Source organism: Zonotrichia leucophrys, chromosome 1, assembly GCF_028769735.1.
Source record: "Zonotrichia leucophrys gambelii isolate GWCS_2022_RI chromosome 1, RI_Zleu_2.0, whole genome shotgun sequence".
Lineage (NCBI taxonomy): Eukaryota > Metazoa > Chordata > Aves > Passeriformes > Passerellidae > Zonotrichia > Zonotrichia leucophrys.
In genome coordinates, this window is record NC_088169.1 from 62,216,408 (window position 1) to 62,241,807 (window position 25,400).

At 42.6% G+C, this 25,400-nt stretch overlaps 2 protein-coding genes across 5 annotated transcripts in view; both read right to left on the reverse strand.

Annotated features, from left to right (window-relative positions):
* Nucleotides 1–2,631, reverse strand: part of ZC3H13 (zinc finger CCCH-type containing 13) — a 45,353-nt gene extending 42,722 nt beyond the window's left edge. For 2 of the 3 annotated variants that reach the window (XM_064714593.1, XM_064714583.1), the window contains exon 1: nt 2,387–2,631. The gene's annotated coding sequence lies outside the window, so the exon portion shown is untranslated. The remainder of the gene's footprint in view (nt 1–2,386) is intronic. The other variant, XM_064714598.1, reaches the window with a different exon arrangement.
* Nucleotides 2,632–3,786: 1,155 nt separating this feature from the next.
* On the reverse strand, nt 3,787–16,977 carry CPB2 (carboxypeptidase B2). 2 transcript variants are annotated; one of them, XM_064725357.1, is made up of 11 exons: nt 16,850–16,977; nt 13,478–13,553; nt 11,476–11,600; nt 11,276–11,384; nt 10,643–10,744; nt 10,016–10,120; nt 7,257–7,373; nt 6,717–6,807; nt 5,317–5,519; nt 4,206–4,290; nt 3,787–4,084 (listed from the first exon to the last, which is right to left on the reverse strand). In XM_064725357.1, exons 1-11 carry the CDS (start codon nt 16,924–16,926, stop codon nt 3,900–3,902), a joined length of 1,275 nt encoding a protein of 424 aa, XP_064581427.1. In that variant the 5' UTR covers nt 16,927–16,977; the 3' UTR covers nt 3,787–3,899. The 2 variants fall into 2 exon arrangements, with proteins under 2 accessions (XP_064581427.1, XP_064581515.1); XM_064725445.1 differs by lacking the exon at nt 16,850–16,977 and adding an exon at nt 13,724–13,839 and having other exon boundaries at nt 3,839–4,084.
* Between the last annotated feature and the right edge of the window lie 8,423 nt (nt 16,978–25,400).

A 25,400-nucleotide genomic window follows, 5' to 3' on the forward strand; every position in this document is an offset into this window, starting at 1 on the left:
GGTACATGACATTGCACTGCTGACTCTCAGGGGCACTGAACTTTCTGCTACTTCTGAAACAGAATGAAGTTTCTGAAACTAAGCAAAGTTAAAGTTATCTTCTTAAAATAAATTCTATACCTAAAATTTTAACTGTAAATTATCACTTTTCCATGCATAAATAAGATCCATGACAACCATTAAAATAAATTAGAAATAACACTAGGATGACTCTTTCACGGATGCATCTATGTTATTCTTTAATAGAAATAACTTTCCCAGGGTGAGAGACAATCTGTTAATGACATTAATTACACTAGCATTTGAAGGAGAACATATCACAGTGTTATTTACATGAATCATTTAAAATGTGACAGACTTGAGGGAAGTGAGTGCACCTATTGAGCACTGACCAATGAACTGAAATCCATGAGGCATGATATAATTGACAGCATTCACTGAAATTCTGTAATTTTTATTACTAACATTCTTTAATTTTGGTGTCAAGCGTGCTTAACATTTTTCTTCAAAATCAGTGTGATACTACTTAAGTCATAATCAAGAGATATCTGAAACACCTGATTTCCTGTTAGAAAAACCTAATCCAGCCCTCCCAAAAAATGGATCTTGAAGGATTCTACAGGAAAACTTGAAACTGAGATGTAACAGAACAAAAGCAAAGTTCAAAAACAAGAAAACATTCAGGGAGATAAAAATCTCTTTAGGAAGTCCAAGACATCACTCATAAGCATGTCAATGTCTGCACATGCACACCACACCACACACAAGCTATGCACAACATCACTCCAGATAATCCTACCTGTGAAGGGATAAACAATATGCCATTTCAAATAACAAGTGAAATTACTTCAGTCCTATAGATATTCAGATACAAACTCATTATTAACACTCCTTGATAAACTAAATACGTGTTGAAAACTGAGTAACAGCTTTGAGAATGGTTCCCTGCCTGCACTTTTTAAAATTAAGAGCTTTTACCTGAAAATATTTCAGGTGCTATTACCATGTTAACATTTCTGTGTCACATCGCTAATAAAATAGCAATATTTGAAGAAGCTCCATGGGTTTACTACCTAAAAATATTACTAAAAATGGTACCATGCATTCATAATGAACCTTCCAAAAGAGCAGTCAAATCCTCACACAGAGAAGCCTGTTTGACAGAAAACTATAAACTAATCCAAATTGAAAAACTCCTTGCTGGTAACCCATCACCACAGTAACCTGAACCTATCCCTCTAACTTCACGTAGGATATTCTCCATTAGTAGCAACAAGCAACTGCTAATTATGTTTGCACAGGTATAAAATCATGGTTGGCTTTCCACAGGCAAATAAAAACATGGGGCCCCAGTACAGTATCAGGAAATTCCCTGATCAGAGTATTCCCTGTCTTGTCTAACAAACTCTTCACACTCAAAGAAGATGTTTCCCCAGACTAAGAGACAGTCTGTGAAGACCGGAGTGGACAGGTCACTGCCTTAGTGAGCTGACATCACCTCCCATCTGTGAGCTGGATCAGCACATTGTCGTGCCGTCACTCTCAGCACACCTGCCGAGAAGCAGGGTGTATTATCTCGGGCACAGCCACATAAAGCCACACTTCTTCAGTTTTCAGGTGCATTGGCTGAGTCTGTCCACTTCTATGTGCACAGAGGAACCGTGAGTGTTCCATCACCGGCCCAAGATCCCTCAAAGCGCTGGCTGCTAACTCACTGAGAGCCACACACCTGATCTTCAAGCACTCTCGCAGAAGGTTGACAAGAAATCAATGGAGGAGTGAGACCCCATCGAGAAGCCAAAGGCGAGGCCCTGAGTAGAGCACCCACAACACACTAACCCAGCGTGCCTGGCTACGAGCTCTGGAAGGGATGGGAGTCACTGTAGGCGCTACCTGAAAGGATGGTGGTGCGTGAATTCATACAAGCGAAATCAGTAGTCCCTCTTGAGCACACAGAGCAGAAACTATTTTACTGCCAAAAAGTGGGAGAAGAGCACTACTGAAGTGGAAGAAAAAAACCCAAACAAAACCAAAAACCAACCAAACGCCCCCACGATCAGGGAATGTCCGACTACACGGGAAGCAGACTCCAGCACGACCACCGACTGACGGAAGGGCATCCCGGGCACACAGCTGGATGGCGCCTCCGGGCGTTCCCCCCGCCCCTCCTCGGGGAACCCCCGTGCGCCCCCGGCCCCGCACCCAGCCGGGCGAGAGCGCGGCCCTTCCCCGCCGCTGGCTCAGCAGGCCGAGCGCGCCCGAGGCCCGGCAGCCATGGGTCGGGGCCCAGGCTCGGGCCGGGGCCGGGCGGGGGGAAGGGAACGCGGGGGGCCGCCCCGCCTCTCCGCCCCACCCTCCGCGCCCGCGGCCGCCCCGCCGCACTCACCTGCTCCTTGCGCTGCCGCGCCGCTCCCCGCCGCCTCCTCCGCCGCCGCCCGGGGCGGAGAGGGTGGGAGGGGGCGAGGGGGGGGTCCGTCCTCCCGGGCCTGAGCGCGGAGCGGCGCGGGCAGGAGGGGGAGGAGCGCGCGGAGCGGCGCGCGCCCCCGCGGACCCGCCGCTCCCGCCCCGCGCGCCGGGACAGCCGTCGGGGGAGCGCCGCCGCCGCCACCGCCTCCGCGCGCCCTTCCCGGCGGCCTTCGCGCCGCCCGCGCCGCCGCCGATGATGACGGCGGTGACGACGGCGGTGACGTCGCCGCTGGGAGGGCGGTGGCGGGAAGGGCGGAAGCGGCAGCGCCGCCATCTTGGGGAGGGCGGGGCGGGCGCCCGACTCCGCCCCCTGGGAGGGGCAATGGGCGGGCACGGGCGCTGGAGCAGAGTGAGGGGAGGAAGGGCTGAGGGAGCTCGGGATGCTCGGCGTGGAAGGGATTCGGGGGTGACCTGACCACTTCCTACAACCGCCTGAAAGGAGATTTAGCCAGGTCTTCTCCCTGGCAACAAGTAACAGGACGAGAAGACCTGGTATTAAGCTGCACCAATAGAGGTTCAAGTGGTATATTACGAATAAAATACTTCACAGAAAGGATGAAGCATTGGAATGGATGCCTAGGGAGGTGGTGGAATCACTGTAGCAGGAGGTGTTTAAGGAAATACTGTACATGTATTGTATTGTATTGTATGTTCATGAGTGTACTTCACACTCAGTGCCCTGATGTAATTGACAGGGTGGTGTTGGATTGTAGCTTGGACATAATGGTCTCAGAGGTCTTTTCCAACCTCAATGAATCTGTGTTTCCTTGATCTTCAACTAGAACAGGCTGCTCAGAGCCCCATCCAACTGATCCATAAATATTTCCAGGGATGGGGCATCCACCACCTCTCTGGACAACCTGTACCAGTGCCACGCCACCCTTATTGTAAAAAAACCTTCCTTTTAAATCTAAACCTGCCCAGTTTTGGTTTGAATCCACCTTACAGAGTCTTCAGGCCAGTGCTTGGCTGCAGGACTGGGCGGGCTGTAGTGGAGCAGCCTCTGGGCACTGCCGCTCGCTGGTTTGGCCACTCGAGTGTCCTCACCTTGCTGTGAGCACCCTTCCTGTCACACAGGGGACACGGCAAGTGGGGCTGTTCTCTTGTAACCAAATCCTGTCATAACAAATGACCTAAATGGAGCAGTGTCTTCTGTGGAGGGAGTCAGAGACCCTTTCATCTGGAATTCCCGTCATCTAGTAGGAAACCCCTACACTACTCTCTATTATACTTGTGGTGCAGTGAGCTACTGTTATAGAGACAGGTATATAAGTATGGTTGAAAAAAACTGTTCTAAAATACAAGGGGTGCAGTCATCCTGGAGTTTAGCCTATGTACAAATAATTTTAATAAAGGAGCAAAGTTTTTTTTTTTTTAATTGCATTTTTTTGAGTAACTTAGTGCAGTCGTGCTGGAATAAATTATATTCAACATCACAAATTTTGTAGAACGTGTTGAGCTATCTCTTTGACAGCAGAAAGGGCCTCTAAGCAAGTTGGCTTGATTTCTCGAGGAGGAAGCAAAAATCCGTAAGTTCCTGTGTCACGAAGCTCAAAGGTAAAAGAATATTTAATGCCAAGATCATAAGCCCAGTCGTCAGATCCTCCAGGAGCTAAATCTATGTGAGGAAAGGAAAATAGAAAAATGCCTGAAAACAGAACTTTTTCCATTCAAAAGCTGTCTTCTGATCCTAGAGAGGATATATTGTCATTATTTCATTGCCATAAAGTCATACTTACAGATTGTTTGTGCACCAGCACCAGGTCTGTAAGTTTTCCACGTTGTCCTCTTTATAGCTTTAGCTGCTTTCTGTGCCAGACTTTCCTGAAATTAAACAAAACATTATTGTCTTTAAGGCTGTGTGACAATAGATAAAATGCACGCAGTTAGAATTTACTTGCAGTGTGCTCAGGATTTCACACTAGTTAAATAATCATATAAAAGGTTCCAGAATACCCACTGAATGTGGTAAAAGTTTTCAGCATATGCCCATGCTACAGATTCTATTTCTGCTGTAGACAGATAAAAAGTATAGATGTGACCTTATCCCCACTTCTGGCAGTAAACTGTTGTCAAACCATTTGTTCTCATTCATCTCATATTTTTTCTTTTCTGCCACAGTACTTAAGTCACTCTTTATTTAAGTAATATTGACAAATATGGCAGGAAAATATTTTAATTGTGAGAACCCTACTATTAAGCCATGAAGAAGACTGAAATGCCCAGAATCAGTGCACCTCTCTCTGCTTTACAGAGCAAGAGTAACAGCTCTGTTTTGAACTTCACTGTTTTCAATGAGAGTTTGTGCTGTGTCATTTGGTGGCTTGAGAAAGTAAAATTCTACATATGCAGGATATATTTTCCATCCTACCAGTAATTTTGTGTAAGTATCCCTTAAACAAAAGCCTTAATAAAAGTAGCAAATGTCCACCAGAATACCTCATTGCTTAGGTATGTAAAGGGTGTTTTCGAGAGTCACACTCCCAATTAATTTCAGAGTTTATATAAACCATAAAACATAAGAAGAATTTGCGCATATTTATCTTTTCAAGATGTCCAGAACAACAGGACTCTGCTCTTCTAGCAGCAGCTTCAACATCTTAGGTGTTGTTGATATATAATCAATCTGGAATAAATATTTTCATTTGTCTGTAGCTTTCAGAAGCAGATTGCTGACTTGCACACTACTAGACCAGCCCAGACTTTTAAAATTTGTTAAGAACATCAAGAAAAATGTCATTTCCTAATTCTTGATCCTCCCAGCACGGTGACTCCTTCATTAGAAGACTGACCAAGCTGGGTGAATAGTTCTGGAATAAGTGTGAAACTTCAGGAGGTGGGAGGACTTACCAGCTCCTCATGGTCCTTGCTTTTGTTCATAGTGTAAGAATATGGGAACAGCACCAGCTGGGAGTAGGAGTGCATGGTGATGTAGGCTTTAATGGTGTCCTTGTGGTCTCTGATAAAGCGAGCCACTGCTTTCACTTCAGGCTCAGACTCTGGGTAGGGTCCACAGTATGTCTCCTGGCATTCAAAGTGAGATGCTCCTGGACCTTTAACCAAAACAATAAAAGTGCACAGTTTTACTCCTTTACTTCTTCACTTCTGCATTTCTGTTCGTGAAAACTGCAAGAGTATCAAATGAAAGAGCAGAGTAAGGTGCTAATACACAAGAAATCGTGGATTCCACCATGCTATGGAAAGAGCTCTCATGCTTGTAGAAATCCCTGCAAGCCTTCCAGGATTTCTCACCTATTGTGCTCTTACAAACAATCAAGAAGAAGATGTTAAAATAAAAAGTATTCAATGACTGGATAAGAAGTCTTAGAGGAGAGGATGAATATGCTTCATTTAAAATGATCACATGATTGTGAGATCGCATCTTAAAATCTAGAATACTACAGGAAAAAGGCAATTCTACATGATTATTTAATCTTGTGGAAAAGCAAACTCCCAATGGGAAGCTGAAGAAACAAATCAAAATGAAAATTTTTAAGAAAAATTGATGCTGAAACTAATTATCAAGAAGACAAATAGGATTCACCACTTCTGTCTTCACAATAAGACCAAATAACTTTCTCGAAGCACTCAGGATCTTTAGGGGAAAAAATGTGTGTTTTTCTTGATATAAAAGCCATGGATGGTTTAGCAATGGGCTACAATGACTGAAATCCATTATAGGACTTTAGTGTCAGCCCTGAGTGAAGTCAGATCTGATCTATAGGGTAACATTTTAAGGCTGCTATTCTGCAGACTAAAAAAAAAACTTGTCAAGTACCAAAGTGCCTGCAGTAATTAAATATTATGTAGTCTTAAAAAGAATCATAAAGGGCTAAAAATCTTGGTCAGCTAGGCATTATGGAAGGATGACTGAGCTGATTAGTTTGTACACCACAGTGGAGCAGCTGGATGGTGCAATAGGCCTTGGGGGGGCATGGCAAGGGCCACCTCTTCTCTTTTTCTTTCTGCCCACCAACAGGCTCCTCAAGGTGTGTCATAGTGTAATGCAAGGAGTTCTGTTGGGCTGGGAAGAGGTTATTCCATGGTGCATCATCTGGGGATGAAAAATCCTGAGTCCCAGAAAGAATTATCTAAAGCTGGGAAAGTTGGCACTGGTTCATAACAGATACTCAGCTGCATTTGTCTTTGTACTAACTTCACGGAACAGTACATGAAAATGTTTTCAAAATCAAAAGTTTTAATGGCCAAAAGTGAGGCAGGGGTACAATAGGAAGAAAATTATGTCCTACCACACCAGTGTGCATCAAAATTCCTGTTCATGTCAGTACCGATGCACTTGCTGTTACCATGTGAGGAGCGGCTTTTCCTCCACAGTCGATTCTGTGGAAAGAGACACACAACACATGTTCAGAGGAAAATGCTGGAAAAGTCAATGACTACCTCACTGATTAGTTAAGTGTGACTTCCCACGTGGGCCTCTACAGTCCTGTGCAAGTGAGGACCCAGGAAGATTCTAAAACCAGTCTGCTTGCCAGCAAGGCTGGGTGATAAAAGGAAATGTTGGGAAGGATCTGAAATGATCACATTCTGATTTCAATGGAATTTGGACTGTGGAAGGAGGGCAGAAGACATACTCTTTGGCCAGACACGTGAGTTTAGGAGCATAAATCAAACCTTCTCTGGGGAAAGATGCAGAAATTCCAAGCACAGAAGAAGAGTTTGGGGTGTGCAGTTTCAGGATGATAACTATGCCCTAACCATGCACAATGATAATCCCCATAAGTAGCAAATCAGTACCTTGAACAACCTTTCAAAAAAGGGCTACGTACAGAGGGGTGGCTCCACGTGTACGCATAGCCATCCACGTTTATCACAGGCATGACGTAGAAATCAAAGTGCTCCAGAAGCATTGTCATGGTCCGATCTCTCTCACGCACATGGATTGCCTATAAAGCACGGGGGACACATATTAAGAGCATTTGTAATTGTTATTTTTCTTACCTTCCTGCAAAGGTACCTGATGGCATGTGTAAAATAATTGTGCAATTATCAGAGCAGTCTACCTGAGTCTGATAAGGCTCATCACATCATGGAAATGGTTAAATAGCAAAGTAGCTCTCTGCTCAGAAGTGCCATGGGGAAAAATTGATACAGTCAGTCAGAGACACTGCAGTTCTTTAGTGTTAGTGGGTGGTCATGAGACAGAAATGAAGCCTATTAATAGGAAGGTTTGAGCTTTTGCTGCCTGTGAAAGTAATAGAAACCCTCCCTCCTGCCCAAAATACAGCAAGCTCCAAAATAACAAGTAATACTTCAAATGGCTGCCGTACATAAAATTATTTATTCAGGTTGCATTGTGAGTTTAATGCAACTATGTGACAAGAGTCAGTATGATGTACATTGCTAATTTTGCCTCACAGCTTATTTTGAAGGCTTTAGTGATGCTGAACCTGGTTGTTGGTCCATGACAAAGAAATAAATTTTAATCTAGATGAGTGGGTTTGTTACTATTAGAATAGACTAAGTCCTTCATCATCCTTGTTTTTTCTTCATGCCTTACTTAGATCACCTTTTTTCATTTTAAATCCTTCCTAGTTATCCTCAGGCAATGGGCTTCCTTTGACTAAATGAGAAATGTCAATCTTTCTACAATCTTAATGACAAAATTAAATTATAAAAAGTGGACCTTTTATAAAGAATAAAAAGAATTTCTTTATAAAAAATAAAGAAGCCTAGGATTTGCTAGGGAGAACTGATGATTTTAGTGCCTGTTTGTAGATGTGTATTAATGTCAGATTTAAAAACATTGCTTCATGAAGAGATACAGAAACAAAATTTGAATTTAAACCACGTAAATTAGATCAAAGGAATGGAGAACCTAAATGTTCAGCTTGTTACCTCTGAAAAATGCTGCAGGGACATGTCACTGGCAGAATGACAGCACAGCTGGTAATTACTGGGAGCAGCATGAAAAGGGCAAATGCATTTATATCCAGTGGAACCTTGCAAGCTGGGATTATCAGTGGGTCACAAGGTACATTCAGCTGTATTTGTCCCTAACTCCTGCAATATCCTTTCAAATATTTTAGGCATTGAGATTTTATAGTTGTGATTGATAACAAAAATAAAGAAACTTATTATATTTTTATTGTTATTATTGTTATCATCATCATCCACATTATTTAGCTCCATCATGGCCAAATCATAATTCATGTTTCAAGGACTCATCTGTGTTGTTCCTCTGACTGCAGTACTGGTGACTGTGAAGTCTCAGTGTCATCTAGTTTATTTTTATTGTGAACTTTGCTTTTGTGAAAAATTAATCATAAATAGTATCTCAGAACATTAACTGAGCAAAATGGGCAACCTTGTCTGGGCCAGAAAGGCTCAGGGACCTTTTCCTGGTCCATATCAGGATTTGGGTCAGCAGCTCAGCATAAGGAGTTGAGTAAAGATGCCTTAAGTTCAAAAAGACCAAGGCAATGTATTTTAAAATGCAGTTGTAAACTGTGGATGTTGTTTCTTTTGGTGCAGCTTGGTTCCGTCTCCTGAGGAGTGTAGATATAATAGACCTTATAATCCTTGTAGATTATAAAGATAATAAAAAATATCTTTAGTATTTTGTAGATACTAAAGATAGATGTGCCTATTTGTCTGTGGCCCACAAATGCCGACAAAACCAGCCACATCAAGGCTGGTTGATCTAAACCCATCTCATCAGTGTTTAATCTACCGGCTCAACCCATCAGTGATTTTCTAGTATCCATGAATTGGTACTACAGCTGGATGTGGTTGGTCGTGTTCTGGAGGTCTGACATGAGGGTGTCACTAGGGTAATACCTGAAGAAGAACGTGGCTTATGTGGCCTTTTTCTCTGCAGATCCAGAAAAAAAGCAGGAGCACAAATGAAAAGCTTGGAGTCAGGAGGAGCAGTGGCAGCAGACACAGGAGTAGGTGATGCATCACAGCCAGTGGATTGCTGCTGTGGAGCTGTGCCATGTCTGGAGCAGGCAGGTGTGGGGTACCTATTGCTCTAGGAAGGCTCTAGAGCAGAGCCAAGGGTTGTAGGACAGCTTGAGCTCACCCTGTGTGTCTTCTGACTGCCCAGGCAGTGCCACTTGCAGTAACACGGACACAAGTCACCATGTGCTGTGTGACTCAGAGCCAAGAGCACTGCTGCAATCCACAGGGCAGCACAGACATGGCCCTGGCAGATTACCAGGCACGTGCTTTTCCTGGCATGCCTTCTCCATCCCTGACCACTCACAGCAATAAATGTCTCTGCTGAATTTGCTGCACATACTTTGAGGTTTCTTTCATGCTTGATAGTACGTTTGAGCTCCTTTGCATTTGCTCCCAATGACTTTCAGTTTCTCTCACACACACACATACCCTTATCTACTGGCACACACACACACATACACACATACACACTCTGCTATGCTTGCAGCTTAGACATAAATATCATGTGTTGGAGTAAATGGATTAAGGCTTTATGGATCCTAGAATGCAATTGGACAAAGGTAAATGGCATCAAGATTTTTAGCTTTGCTTTGAAAACAGTAATCAGATGTGATTGTGTACTCACATGACCTATGAACCACAGGCAAAAAGCAGGAGAAATCCATTCTCTAGCGTGGATACCACAGTCAATCCATATGGCATTTTTTGATTTTTCCTTGCTTTTAGAAATCTGACAAAAGAGACATTGCATTCAAATGTCACCACTGGAAAGGGTACCATATAAAAGTGGAAGTGAAAGTGTAACCAAGATGGAAAAAGAAGCATGTCTTGTAAGGAGAGCTCAGACTGATCCTGCGCCAAGTTACATTTGCATACAGTCAGAGCCGTTCAGGCTGCTTGCAGAGTCCCAACACAGGCACCAAGACTACAGCAAGAGCTCAGGTCAGAGGAGTCTGCCATCAGCTGTGCAGGGCAAAAAACTAGATTGGCTTCAACATCAACACAGGAGGGTATCCAGTATTTCATGCCTTTGCATGATGGCCTAGGTGTGGCAACTTCCTTTGATCCAGAGAGGAACCTAATCTGGTCAAATGCGTTTGCAACAGAACGCATCTTGCTAGAACAACTTCGGACTTCTAAAAATCACAAAAAATAAGAATGTATGTATAGATTTAAGGAAATGTCCTGGCCAAACGCCATCATTTGCTTACAGTAGTACTTGGAAAGTTTTTGCAGTAAGTCACAGGTGTACCTTCAGAACATAAAGCGGTCGCTTTTCATAGGAGGATCCAATATATATTTTCTGGAGGAGATCAGAATGGACTTTCACTACTGCCTCCATCCAACGGTATATCTGCAAGGGTGAAGTTAGTAAGTGGATCTACTTTTTACTGTTTTCCTTCCTCCCTGAAGGTAGTCTAGATTTAAATTCATTCTACCTTCCAAAATTTTTATCTGACGGAAAAGAAAAACTAATAATTTAACCCACCTACCACATGCCTGACTCTAATTTTTGTTAAAACCAACAGTAAGATGCAGTCACAATACAGTCCAAATGTAGCCCTGAAATTCTGGTTTAGTTCTATTTGTTTAAATTGTTATTGATTTTATGTTTAAATATTTACATGTTTGTTTTGTGACTTCATTTTGCTTCTCTGCTTACTGCCTTTGAATGACAGTTTGAGTCAATACACGTATGAGAGATTTTGTCTGGTGCTTCTTTCTATCTCTATGAAGGCATTACAATAAATAGAACTCTTAATTTTTGTGCAATGCAGTGGTAGTTATTAACTGCTGATGATTTCTTTCCCTTTATATCCATTCTCAACCATGAAACAAATTTCATCCTTTGCATCTACAGATGTTGACAACAAAAACAGCTTACTTCTTGCATTGAATGGTAGTTTTCATAGTATGAGGAAGATCCACGAACATTGACTGTGTCATTGACAGTCTGTTTTTCAATAATTCCTTGAACATCTCCCATCAAGACTCTGAATAACAAAGGAAGAGCACAACCTCCTGTTAAATAAACGACAAACAACTTTACAGAATCATTCATGACAACAAACAAAAAATACATACTTGTGTTGGATGGTCAGTTGCCTTAACTGAGATTTTATGCTATTTATGCTGGATGCCCTGACATAGAAATGGACTTCTCTGTCCTTCTGGATGTTTTCAACCACAACAGGTTGCCAGAGAATGACCTAAAAAGTTTCCAAAAACATTTTATTTTTTTTTACCTTAGGAAAGAAAAAATATTCTTACTAACATTTAATAAGCATTTTGAAAACAATCAAAGCATATGTTTTCAATTTAAGAGACTCCTTGTAACAAGCAGTTTAATGTTCCTTGTGATGTGTAGCATTCTGCTGCTTCTGGAAGTGAAATGTGTGTAGAAAGAAAGGTTTATAATGACTTCTGCACAGAAATTCATAAATCAAGAACAAAGGCAAGAACGTAACCTTTTCTAAGATAGTATTTCTAGTATAATAGATATATTTAGCTGGTTATTATATTACATGTTTTCAAGTCTGCTGAGAGTTATTTTCCCTGAGGGTATTTGAAGAATTAATGAAGATCAGACCAGTGTTTGTAGTTATTGTATTCTCTGATGACTTTGATCAGTGAGGAAATGAGTGCCAGAAGGAGTTTGAATATAACTCAAGTTGAAGAAGCAATACAGAGATTAGAAATTGGAAAAAAGTAAGAAAATGAGATTGTTCTTTGTAAAATTAAATATTTTACAATAATAAAATCAGAAGCCAGCATATTCAATAAAAGACTGAAACTTCAGAACCAATATTACAGAAGGATCTGGGGGGTGACAGTTAGCAGTAAATTAGGCATAAATTTAGAGTGTGGAAAAAGTCAGCATAATTATTGGATGAATTTTTGGGGCATACAGCATGAAGCCACCAGACAATAGGGTTTATTTTTTTCCTTTATGGTTCAGCTGCACAAGGAATATTGTTTGAACAATAAATGGTAACCATTAAAATTGGTTGGGAGTTACTGTTTGTGTCTGCCCTTCCCCTTTCCCTTTCTGTTCTTTTCTTATAGCTTCCTCAAATTATAGTAATGGAAACAAATTGTCTGGTTTATAACCCATGAAAAATATTTGGTTGGCACATTCCCATAAATGACTTGGAATAAAACACCACAAGCCCTCTTGCATTGAATGTGCTGCAGTTCTTCTTCCTGACTTCTTGGAGCTCCTTGTACAAGAAAGTGAAGAATCACAGCAGTAAATAAAAGATGGAGGAGCAGAGTTTTATATTGGTACAGAAAAAGAGATGAATATGTGACTTGACTTTTGAAGGTGGAAAAGAGCAAGGTTATCAAAACATTACTGAGAACTTAAGAGAAGGATTAGAAGATGCCAGTAGGGACAGCAGAAGGATTTTGGAGTGGGCATAAAATGAATAGGAGCCAAGAGAGACAGAGAAAGACTGGGTGTAGACACCTCTAAAAGCTCTTAGTCATATGAAACCCATTCTCAATCATCCTGTAAATTATGTTGATTGAAGAAATGGTTACACTTTTGTTGCAGTGTTGACTTCAAACTGGGAGGGTGTGATTGGGTGAGAAAAGAGATGTCTCACTTAAATCAAATACTCCTTTATCTAATGAAAGATGGAAGTAATAATAATACAAAAGTATTATTTAAGACATTTTTATCTTCTAGATGCTACCTTTAAAACAATACCACAAAAATCCAGTCCTGATCTTTAAAGGTGTGCAAGCCATATCTGGTCATGATCACATGGTCAAAAGTGCTGAGGCTCCCTAGCAAATGTATTTCTACTTACTGTGTGTTTGTGTTTTCCCAGTTTTGCAGTGCCTTAATACACAAAATCAATTGCAGAAATATGAGCTCCAATATAATTAATTACTGAGATATTATGTAAACACATGTAAATCAGAAGGTAGTGAGAAATTAAAACCAAGCATTTCGTGAGCTGATGTATTAGAACAAATAAATGGAATTGGGCTAGATCTTTCTTGTGAGGAAGAAGACGTATTAGGGCATTTGGGGGGAAAATTTGGCCTAGAGTTCAGAGAGATACAATAATCTGTTTACCTCAGTGGTGTTCAGTAAATCCTGAAGAGCTTCGACTTGTTCATCAGTTTGTGGGAGAGCCCACAAAACTTCATCCCTGAAAAACAAGGGTATTTAGGTGAAGCACAGGTCCTTGGAACAGCTCCAGTTCATGCAAAAGGGAAGAAGCAGGTTTGGCCTCCCTCATCTTCCCTGGCTTGGGTGCCATGAACCCAGAGACACTTCAATAGTGAAGATGCTGAATCTGGTTCCAGCCTCTGCACCTACCAGTCATCAAAATCCATGAAAGAGATGGTGCAGGGCTTTGCTGAACACTGAGATTGCTCCTGGGAGCTGGCACCAGCACCACAGCCACCAGCCACCAGCTCACCCACAGTGCAGCAGCAGCAGCTGAAAACTACCTGAGAACAGGAAGATGGCTCTCCTATTGTCCCCTGAGTTTCTCAGCCACCATTCAGCAGAGACATCAGCCCTCCCAGTCTGCCAAAAGCCCTCACAGATTTGGTAAAAGCCAAACATGATGTTTTGTAGCTGTGCATTCCTACTTTAGTCAAGTTTTTCTGGTCTCCTCATTTGTGTCCCTCTGCTGGTATTGTTTCAGATGGTCTGCACCACTGTCCTCCCCATCTTTGCCCAGTAACTTGTATTCCCTTTCTATTTGAAAACCATGGCCTGGACATGCTGTCCATGACATGGTGCTTCCCAGCTACTCCATGCCTGATGCCACTGTTGGTGACAGAAGTGAAATTCACTTTCTGGAAAGAAAAAAAAGCAGCACTCTGCACTGAGTCCTGGTCATCAGTGTCCTGCAAGTCATGTAGTAAAAAATTGCATTGGATAGGTAATTAAAATAATTAGTGTGTGTAGAAGACAGTGACTCAGGGGAGTGTCAGAGCCCTCTTTCCATTTCCTGGGCTGGGGTGGCTCTCAGCCACATCTAATCACGTGCAGCTGGTGGCACTGTATAAACCAGACACGATCAAAGTCCCTGCCAGCCCTGTCTGCAAAGACTGTCCTGAAAAGAAAACAGGCAGGGCTCTCAAAACTAGGATTTTCAAGCAGCATAACATGATTGTCACAGCTTGTTGCTGTGACTGATTTCAAGCAGAAACCTGACAGCATCTGGCAACCAGGTGATTCATCTTTGCTTTTAGCCAGGCTCCAAGCAATCACTGTTGTTTCTCATGCAGAACCAATAACATGCCAACTCTATTTTTGCCTCCACCATCATTTGACAGAACATCAAAAAACAATCAGGGATAGGCAAGGTGGGCAGCTTGCCTATTTCTTTAGCGCACTCTGAAGTGTGTGTTTGAGGCTACTTTAAAAATGAATGTCTTGTCATAGCTGAGGTTGTCTTTTCACACAGGAGCCAAGAAAAGGCCTGTTGCATCTGGTTTCATTGCACAATTCCCACAGCCTGAGAGCACCATAGTGGGGAAGCTGATGTGTACTTGTACCCCACGGTTTGTTGCACAGCTATTTCATCCCAGTGTGCTAAGTACTGAACAGGTGTTACAGTTCCTCCCTAGCTCTTGTGATAAGACCTGAATCCACTGAATAAGCTGATCAAAATTCTGCCCCTGCACTTCAGTGTGGCAATTATTAACTGCCAAAACTGTAGTTGTTGCCCTTCTCAGTTCCCCTGCTTTGATTTGGCATTGTACCCTCTTCTTTCCCATTCTTTGTAGAAAACACCCAGACAAAAGCTTTAATTATTACCCTTATACCAAGCACAGAATCAGCCCTCCCAACTTCCTGGCCCTGCCTGCTGCCCCTGTACAGCTGGACCTCTTTTCTCTCTGTTCTCATGCCCTCTTCCCTGACTGCTTTCAGTTTGTCCTTGAAAAGAACCTTCTCATTCCTTCTTCCAGTGTTCTGCCAGAGACCCATTGGCTCTGTCCCTGTTTCCCATTCTTTTTCCTTTCCCTTTTTCCTCTTGGTAGAAGTCCAGCTGCCATCTCCACACTACCTTACTCAGATCTTACCCTGTATGTGAGTAAGTTACATTTCAATTAATCTTAGATGGGTTTGATAACTTCATCTGAGCTAGGCACTCTTTTAATAAAGAAACAGGTGCTTTAGGGGTTGGGTTAACCTGAGCTAATTTAGATGTGAGCTAATTTAAAATATGTGTACTTAGAAGGCAATTGATTTCAGGTGTGTGCTAACCTGATGTGAATTACCTTCCAAATACACGTATTTTTCCCCACTAGCAGTACAGAAAGGTGAAGGGGGCTTGTTCCTACACAAAGCTGTGTAAAAATTCCATCTGGTCAAAAATTCCATTCTTAGCCATTTTCATAACTGGGGCTGGGGGGATTAGGCTCCTGCTTTCCAGTGGGAAACACCATATTCTTCTTTGAGAGTCAGATATTCAGTGTTCTATTTAAACATGAAATAAATAAATCTTCAAGTAGCACAGAGCAATATTGTTCCACTGAATTCACCTAAACCCACATTTGTTTCCTCCCCTACTTTAACTCTCCCACCTCCATAACAATCCACAACAAAATATTATTGCAACACAAAAGGAGAGGAAAGATCCTCTTTTTAAGGCATAAACCCAACGGTGTTTTCCTCTCACAGGTCTGCAGAGTGGTGCAAAATCACAGAAGGGATACGAGAAATAATTCACATTTTATTTGTGTAGATATTTTAGTTCTGGGAGCAGGTTATATTTAATCCTAGGTTGTTCAGCTTTGCTTAAAATCACCATGAGGACCTTATCCTTTTAGTTCTACTTATTAAAACATTTCAGGTTTTTAAACCAGTAGTACATGCAGAAAATAAAAGCACTTTGCCTGTCTTCATCTCTGACATATGTTCTCATCTTTTAAGAAAGCATTTGGTTTCAGGGCATTTCTGAAGTTTATCAATAGGTAACAATAAAGCTGCTTCTGAAACATTGTACAAATACCAAATGGTTATTCAAAAATGATTTATGCCTGGAAAAACCATCATAAAAGCTGCTTTGGAAAGAAAACAGATTGTTAGCACTTTCTGAAATGGTTTCTCTTTCTACCTCAAGAAGTAATTCATTTAAGATCTTGTTTTAAGGCGAATGAAGCAAATTATTTTTCCCATTAAGTTTCCAAATGCCCTTTATTGGCATTCAAAAGTACTGAATGAACAGAATTGATTTGCACTTAGACCAAAAAGAGTAGTCTTCATATGATTAAAACCACAGGATTTATGGATGCAAAGAAGACTTAAAATAATTTCATTTCCCCCACCATCTTTATGTTAAATTGAACCCCGTATCCAATTACAAGGGCAATAAATATACGTCAGCCTTTGACAAATGTTTTCTCATGCAACTCAGAATTATTTTGCATTCCCTGTCCCACCCACTGCACACTGGAACACCCAGCAGCATCAGTAGATCTTTACCTTGGAATAGTGAAGGCATGCTTCTCTGGAACCAAGATAAAAAAGGTAAAAAAGAACAGGTAAAACTTCATCTTCATGGTGTTCACAACAAAACCAAATGCAATAGGAAAGACAAGGGTTCAGGACCCACATTATTGATTTTTAAAATGTTATTTAAAGAGTAGTTAAAATTTAATATTGCTTCTCACTTCAACCCCAAGCTCCTGGTGGCTAAGTCAATATGACAGAGCTCCCTGGGGAGGTGCTGCTCATATTGATGTTGTCCATGTAGGAGAAGATAAAATACATTTTGAACATTTTCATATTGACAAATCACTTTGTCATCTCAGCCTTTTATTCTATTGCAGCTACGAACCACAGACATAAGAAAGAACAGCAAGCAGAAAGCTTTTGTGATCCTCTAATATTTGTGGACGTCCAGCAGCGTGCTGTGCATCCAGCTCTCTTATAAAGCATCACAGCCAAGCATGAATCTGATTCAAAGCAGTGGCAATGAGGTTAAGTCCAAACAGAAAAACTGTGAACAGGAAGCCTCCTTTTCCTGGCATTTGCTAGCAGAGAAAACAAAGAGCAAGTGAGACATATGGTTTTTTGGTGCTTTGACATCCATGTATTTTCCTTATGGATGTCATAAGGGTTACTTTTCAAGAAAAAGTACAAGTGACTCTTCATCTCATTATTATTAATTTTTGCATGCCCCCAAGATTTTGCTCCTCGTATCTCTATCCACAGGTCTCCGTACAGGACATGCTGAAGAGCTGTGTGAATTTCGCACGCCCAGAATAGATAGGGATCTTCATCTCTGTCCCATGCTTGAACGAAAAATCCAAACTTGACTAAAACACAGATAATTATCCTGGTTTAAGTCCTCTTCCAGAGGGAATTAATTCCAGAAGAGGACTGAGGAGTGAATCAAGATGTATGTAATGGGGACAGCAGGGAGCCAAGACCTGGAGGTGAATGGGGGAACGAAATTCTTTGATGCTCTAGGTGTGGCTTAGGATTATAGCTATACCCCAGGTAAAAAATTGGCTGGGAACAAGCCCTGGAGGTAAGGTGAGGTGATGCAGACTAGATTGCATCCATGAACATCCTCTAGAACAGCTCTGGAGTGGTGTGGATCAGAGCCAATTCTCCACCTAAGAAGGCAGCCAGGCCTTTGGAAGTCAAGCACAGCCCGGAGTTTGGTTTTGGTTTTGTTGGTGTTTTTTATTTTGCTTTGATTGTTTCAGAAGGGCAGCCCTGTGCTAAGAAGCCAGAGAGCTGAGTTTTAGGTGACTGAAGTCAACAGAGGTGAATTATGCTCCCCAGTGGGTGTGCTGGGGTTGATGTCTTTGTGAAAATACACCAACATTGAAAATCCCCAAAGCACAAACCAGACACCAAGAGGAAAGGCAAAGAAAGGCTCATGGGAAGTGAAATCACTGATGCCTTACCTAGTCTTTTTAGTTCTTATCTTTTCTAGATGTTGCTCAAACAAACAGGAAGTTCTGGTAAAGTACAGAGGCCGTTCCCAGCAAGGGCAGCACTGTGCCAGAAGGGTTGATTTTTAAACCAGTGGTTCAGATGCTCTTTCCTCACACAGGCAAAAGGAAGCTGTCAAATAAAAATAAAATACAGGAGAGAAAACTTGCTCATCCAGACAATCTTTCATGTGGAATTGTTTCATGTACAGATATGACGAAAAATTTGATCTGCTGAGCTAGGTTTAACAGAAGAAATTGAAAAGCTGATGGAGTTGTGTTGCTCTTACTGTAGGAAAGGAGCATATCTCTATATGTCTTATGGTGTTAATTAAGGGGGAAAAGGGAACACCTTCTATTGTCTACCCAAGACTGTTTTAGAGAAACAGTAGTTGGAAGACTTTTTTTGGGGTTGGTGGCTTTTCCAGGAAATTCTCCAGTTTACTGGAAAGAGACTGTTCCCACAGTGTTCGAAAGCCACTGATTTCCTACTTGCTTTTTGGTTTCTGGAATGCAAAGGAAATACTTCCTACAAAAAAAGAAGAAAAAGGGTGTTTGAGGAAACTCTACCTCCAGCAGTAAATCTTTTAATAACCTTTGAGGACTTCTGAGAACCTGGGAAGTATTTCTCAGATTATCTGGGAAGAAAAAATGCAGTCTTAAAAAACACTGTGAAGGGCAACTGTCAAAACAATTGAGTTAATAGAAACATTTAATTTTGAGAATTTTGACTGCTGCTTGATTTTTCTAAGGCATTTTAATTATTTTATTGAAAATTAACTTGCATTTCTACAGACTGTTTTTAAAACCTGGAGAAAATAAGACTTTAGAAACTGTTGCAAGGTGAGGTTTTAGTTGAATTTGAGGAGATTTGAAATCCTCCTTTCTTGAACAAATCTATTTTTCTCTAATTAGGAAATTCATCAAAACTGATCATTCCCAGCAACCCATTTCACTTCTGCTAACTCAGCATTCCCTGGTGAAGAGCTGCTTGGTCAAAAATTCTGTCAGAGTTCAAAGATTTTGCTGCATTTGAATTAATTATTCCTTCTCCACTGGGTAGTCCATGGGCTGTGCTGAGCTGATACTTGCAAGTGTTGCCATAGCAAATGTGACCAGAGGCCTTGTACTAATGGGGGACAATTCCAGTTGTGCTGGTTTGTGTTGACTTTTAGGGTCCCTTTGGGAGATGCACAGGCTTTTGTTTAAAGAGGGATGAGCAGGTCTTGGTTTTCAGAGCAGATAATTAATAAAGTATTCTCTTGATTTCTTTGTTGAAAAATATGCATTTGGGAATTAGGACTGGTAATATATATAGCCTCCCAATGCCAATATTATACTGCTTTAAAAAATGTAATCACACTTTAAAGGCAGTTCTAAAGAGATGTCTTCACTCTTTTGACTGGATGCTGTCTCTCCTCTCCCTCTGCACATTCACATGTAGTAACACCAGTGTCCCCTGCACAGAGACTGGGTGCTGTACCTCAGCCAGACCAGGCTCTGGCACATCTTTGTGTGGTGCTTTAAGATGTCAGTGCCCAAAATGGTGGCAGCAGCAGAGACCAGCACTCGTGTTCCTGCTAAGTCAGGGTGTCTATCATTGCTCAAGGTCCCTTTGCACACACTAGGATGCCTGGGCTCCTGCAGGCTGCTCTTTTTGGTGAAAGAGAGCAGACCTTGAAAAGCTGTCAGATAAAACAAGTCAAACTTCTTGAACTGCTGCAGCAAGATGGTCTCAAGCAGTTGCAGCAGTGCCACTGAGTAATGTCCAGCGACTCTCCTAAGTGTCACCCTTGGTTTTCTGTGGCGGCATTCCTCTTCACAGAGAAAAGCAAGGCACAACTTCCCAAGGATATTTTCTGAGAATAGCAGCAAGGAACCTCAGAGAAAGAAAAAAACAATTCTTATCTCAATTGCTGCGCCTCTTGTTGTGCACAGGTGGAATGCATTGTGGAAGATTGTTTACCTGAAGGGAATTGGTAATTGGATTCTGGTGTAGGTATTTTGATTCACTGACCAATTGAATCTACGTGTGTGTGTCGGGACTGTTGGCTGACAGTTGCAAGATTCTGTGCAGTTGAGTGGAGTTGAGTGCTTATGCAGATTCAGTGTAATATGGTGTAATAAAGTATAGAATAATATAGTATAATAAAGTAATGAATTAGCCTTCTGATATCAATGGAGTCAGATGCATCATTTCTTCCCTTCGTCGGGGGTCACTTTGCTTTTCCTATAGTTTTCAGCAACCCAGGTGTCATGAGATTTCACTTATACTCAGCTGTGACCTAAGTGTGACTGTCCTCTTTGATCCTGGGGCTTGCACAGTATCCAGCAGCAAGATTTTAAATAACAAGTCTCATCAAGATCCTCAGATCTGAGTCTGTATTTCAGTGTGTGCTGAAGCCCATGCTGGGCTGGTGCTGTCTGTTTGTAACAGTACACCTGTTAACAAGCACGCCCAAGGGGCAGGAGGAGCAGAGGTCAGCTGTTATCAGCAACCACATCCCTCAGATCTTTTTCCTTGTTTGGGATTAGCATAGTCTGGTATGGTTTTGATCCTCCAGAATCCTCTTGTTTCCAGTTAATCAGGGAGTCCCTCCAGGGATGGGTAATCGTGCTGATGCATGTGTGTGACTGAAGCAGAACATAAAAGCCAAGTGAGTCTGTGCTGTCCTTACTGGTTCTTTAAATTCAGCTGCAAATGCAAAATAATCTCATGAAAATTGCTGATGGGCCCTTGCCCCTTTTTTGGTGCATTATCACTACTGATGGGGCCAAAGGTAACCAGTGAGCATCCTTCCCACATGAGGCAGAAGATGACTAAAATCTAACTAAACTCTGATCTCTGTTGCTCAGTGTGCGATGCAGCTGAGGGCTGTTGCTCATGAGCCACACAAGGATGCAATTAGTGTAACAGCTCTTTATTATGAATGTGGCAGAACAGAATTAGAACTCAATTTACAAGTCCCCCTTTCAAACCCATTCAGCCGTTAAGGCTGCATCATCTTTCAGTTTTCCAAGGCATATAATTGATAAATGATTTCTCCCTGCACACCTCAGCTCCTCATCTTTATTCATGAACCAATTAATCTTTGTAGGACACTGTGATCATTTGCATACATGGCCAATGTCACCAACCTCTGTTATTTCATTCAGGAAACAATTTTGCAGCCCATGAAACCACCAGGAGAGGAAAATCTGGACTATGTCTAAATTTCTCTTGTTCTGGCATTTCTCCCTCACATCATTCTCAAATATAAAAAATCAGATGCTGCTTGTGCTAGAAAATGATGGATTAACCTGGGGGAAAACACACCCCAGCAGTATGTTTCAATCATGGTTGATAGGTATGAGCAAAGGCTGGAAATACTTGTTTGAGGACTCTGTTGTGCCAACCTATTTTATTTATTAAATCTTTTCTTTTACTCTGTTTGCTAGTCAGCCCTCCTGGGTTAGCAGAGAGAAAGCTGCTATAGTATATGCAAGGTTTGGCGTAAGTGGGGAGATGTCTGTACTGTTTAAACACTTTCTCCATGAGCTCTGCTTCCTGAAGGTCTGTTATAAACCACCACACAAACAACAGTTGTCCAAGTGACTCATGTTGGTTTTTTGCCTGTACACCTTGACTTATTTGCCAGTGTCTTAGCAGGGAGCACTTGCAAGGCAAGTTTTATTTTGGTAAACAAAGGATATCAAAGAGAGTCCCAGGAGCACTCCAAGCAGAACTTCTGAGCACTTGAGGAAGGTGTCCAAGTACCATATACAGAGAGCATACTTTGGCCAAGGATGCACACCTGTCTCCCCCTCTGTGTACAAAGGTTATGTGTGCACATATCCAGAATGCAATTAGCCCTGGAGCAGGGCTGTGTTCTGCCCATCTCTGGATGGATCAGCACAATTTGCTTTCTTCTTTGCACTCCTTGCCCTTGCTCACATTTCTTGCACGGTGTCTCTCAGAGATTAGAAGAGTGGAGCTTTCCTTTGGGCTTTTGGAGAATGCTGGGACCTGTTTGAAAGGTGCCAGGGCCTGTTTGAGGACGCTGCTGAAGAGAAAGCCCACAGAGCAAAGGTCCTGCCCTCTTTCATTCACCCCTCTCAGCTGGTGTGGTCCCCACCACCATCAGTCTGTGCAAGCAGATCCACACTGCAGAGACACCATCACTACTCTAGAATTTGGCTCCAAGTGCAAATTTGGGAAGTTTCTACACATTTTGAAATTTTCTAGAGGCATTTGACTGGTATACAAGATCAGATCACTGCATGGACAGCATCAGCCCAGGAAGGTCTGAGAAGCATTAGGGGCACTGAGGCCACGTTTCCCTAACGCCAATTGTGATTTGACTGTGCAGCAAGCAGTGGATGTAGGACTGGTGGGCAGGGCCTGCATCCCTCCTCAGGATCTCTGTTTTCCCTGCTGTGGCTGATTGAGCCTTTCACAGGCACATTACCTAACCACAGGATGGTTTCACTGACACCCAAGCAAACACAGGCCTTGAGGAGAAGGCATGGCAGGGCTGGTGCTCCTAAGCCTTGTTCACCACCTCTCAGACATGCAGGATGTTTTGCTTTTCATTTTCACATTGCTTTTCTGCCTGCATGAATCAAAGCATCACCACACATGTGAAGCACCTGCTAGGAGAATTCCAGAGTGGACGTGTGGGGCTCCTCTCTGTGCCTTGTGCATTTACAGATATTCATTTCTGTACTTCTTTGGATCCTTAACAAATCCCCAAAGTTCAATGTGTCTAGGTGGGATTGGTTATGTAGCTTTCTGCTCTTTTCACAAATTTCAGGCACATTGTAGTAACACCAGTGAGCAGATGGCCTGTGTGAATTCTGGCCAAGCTTTGGACAATTTATCATGGATCTGGAATAGTAATAGTAGTTTGCATTCTGGGAACAAATTAAGTTTCCCATAAAGCACTTTGAAAAGTTTTCAGGGCACAAAAAGTAAATAAGATGCAATGAAAAACAGTCCTTTATAAATATAGTAATTTTACTTGCTGAGTACTAAGAGCTGTGTGTTACTTTCAGAGCAGCAAAGGAATTGCCAGGGGAATAACACATTTTTCCTGGTGGCAGAAGAGAACCACTACCAAGCACTGATTGACAATTACAAAAAATAAAGTAGAGCATTATAACGTGAGCTTGGCCCTAATTCACAGTTTTCTCACATTAAGCTGTACAAAGTCCACAGATGCCACCTTACCAGTACACAGTGCTCTTCTGATTCATGCCCTGCTTAATGAACAGATTCTTAGGTTTGTGGGCAAACTTTAGCTGCAAACTGGCTCACCACACAGCAGGCAATGAGAGTTAGGCATTCAGTGGTGCTGCTCTCTGCTGCTTGCCTTGTCTGCTTGCCTGAAAAGCACTGGGCTTGAGTGGCTGAGCAGCCTGAAGGAAAACGCTCCCAAATTCTTGGCAAGTCTGTTCTTCATATGGTGGAGGAGGCTGCCAGAAGTGGGAGAGGACAGAGAGCTGACTCTGAGGAGCTCAGCATATGGGTTTGCAGCATTGGAGGCACCAGGATCCATTTCTCCATCAAGCTGAAAGCAGCACTCACTGGTACTTGCTGCAGGACCAGTGCTGCTCCTGTGCTTTTTGCAGCCAGCTGACAGAGACCTATTTTCCAAAGGTCCTATTTTCCAAGCAGAAGCCAGATCAAAGCTGCTGCTCATTTAGGCAGCAGTGTACACCAGACCTGAAGTTTGTGATTAGGCTCATGACGGAATTAAGCTGCACTTAGAAGGATGAGTGACTTCAGGTTGGGGTTTTGGTTCAGTCCCAGTTCTGGAGGAAATAGAGACAATCTTATCTCTACAAGAGCACAGCAGCCAGCCAAACTGCTTGCTCTCCCCTTTCTAAGGCTAGAACAGATGATTTCTAGCTAGGGTAGATGATTTACAAGAAGGTGTAAAATCCTCATCATACACCTAATTATGCTTTACTACTCTGTGGGGGGACATTTCCTTCTAAGTCCATCTGTGATCAGGCTGTACCCTGAGGCATGTGGATTGATTGCCCTCATGGTTTTTCTCCTATTTAGTCTAAATGCTGATGCTTTATTTTTATTCGTGTAAGTGTCTAAGCCTTTTTGAAGCATTGAAAATTATGATTAATTGTGCAATGAAAATCAATAATGGAAGTGCTTACAAAGCCAGCTTGATTTGGGAGTGAATCCCAAAGACAGCTGCTTTCTCTAAGAGGGATGGAAAAAGTTTGAGGAAAGCAACGGCAAAACATTCCAGATCCTGGTTGGTATTTTTAGTGATGTTTGTCACAGGCTTAACCCTTTCAGCACCTGCTGAGAGAGACCTTTATTACAGGCTGCTATTACCAGTTCATGAAAGCAAAACCTCACGTCCATCAAATAAGTTCGCTTAAACAGAAATGCACTGAAAAGTGAAAATATTTCTACTCCTGTACCAGAATGCAGCTATCCCCACACCTTCAGGGCCACGACAGATTTGTCTTTCAAGTGAGATTCCAGAGGCAGGGCTGAAGATCTGGGAGGGATTTACCGTGGCATCCCTGCCAGCAGCACTTACTCCCTTTCGCGCACGGGCGAGTGCTGGCTTTGTGCCGAGGGCTCAGGATCCAGGTTTTTCCCTCCGTTCCTCAGAGGATGGCAGTGCTGCAGGCGGTGTGGGAGCTCTGGGTGCAGGGAGTGCCATCTCGTGGTTATCTGTCCCTGCTGCAGAGTGCGGGCTGGCGCTCGGCCATGCTGCTCCCCAAAGCCCGCGGGCAGAGCGCTGCCGACGGGGAGGGATGCGCGCCAGGGAGCTGGGGGGCTGAGGAGGAGGAAAAGCAGCCCCTTCCACAAAACATGGTTCAAATAACACCGTACATCACCTGGCCTCTCGCCAGAGCCTGAGGCAGAGGCAGCTTTCAGTCCCCAGAGCCCCTGAAGTCCCATGCCCTGCCTAGTGGGAGTGCATGATGTATGGAAACCTCCTCTCTGCCCATCTCAGCAGGCTTCTCTAAAAGTCCTACCCCTGTGCAAAAAGCTGAGCTGCTAAGAGCTGGTGAATGGAAAATCCTGAAAATCCCTTCTGCTCTCTGGGGATGGCAAACACCTCCATTCA

Bases quoted from the DNA above. Each gene is read 5' to 3' on its own strand.
- CPB2 (XM_064725357.1), bottom strand. From the start codon at position 16,926: ATGAAGATGAAGTTTTACCTGTTCTTTTTTACCTTTTTTATCTTGGTT. The intron at 4,291-5,316 runs GTAAGTCCTCCC...GTTTAATTTCAG, and splicing joins GCAAGGACCATGAGGAGCTG to GAAAGTCTGGCACAGAAAGC. The intron at 4,085-4,205 runs GTAAGTATGACT...TTCCTCACATAG, and splicing joins TGCTGGTGCACAAACAATCT to ATTTAGCTCCTGGAGGATCT.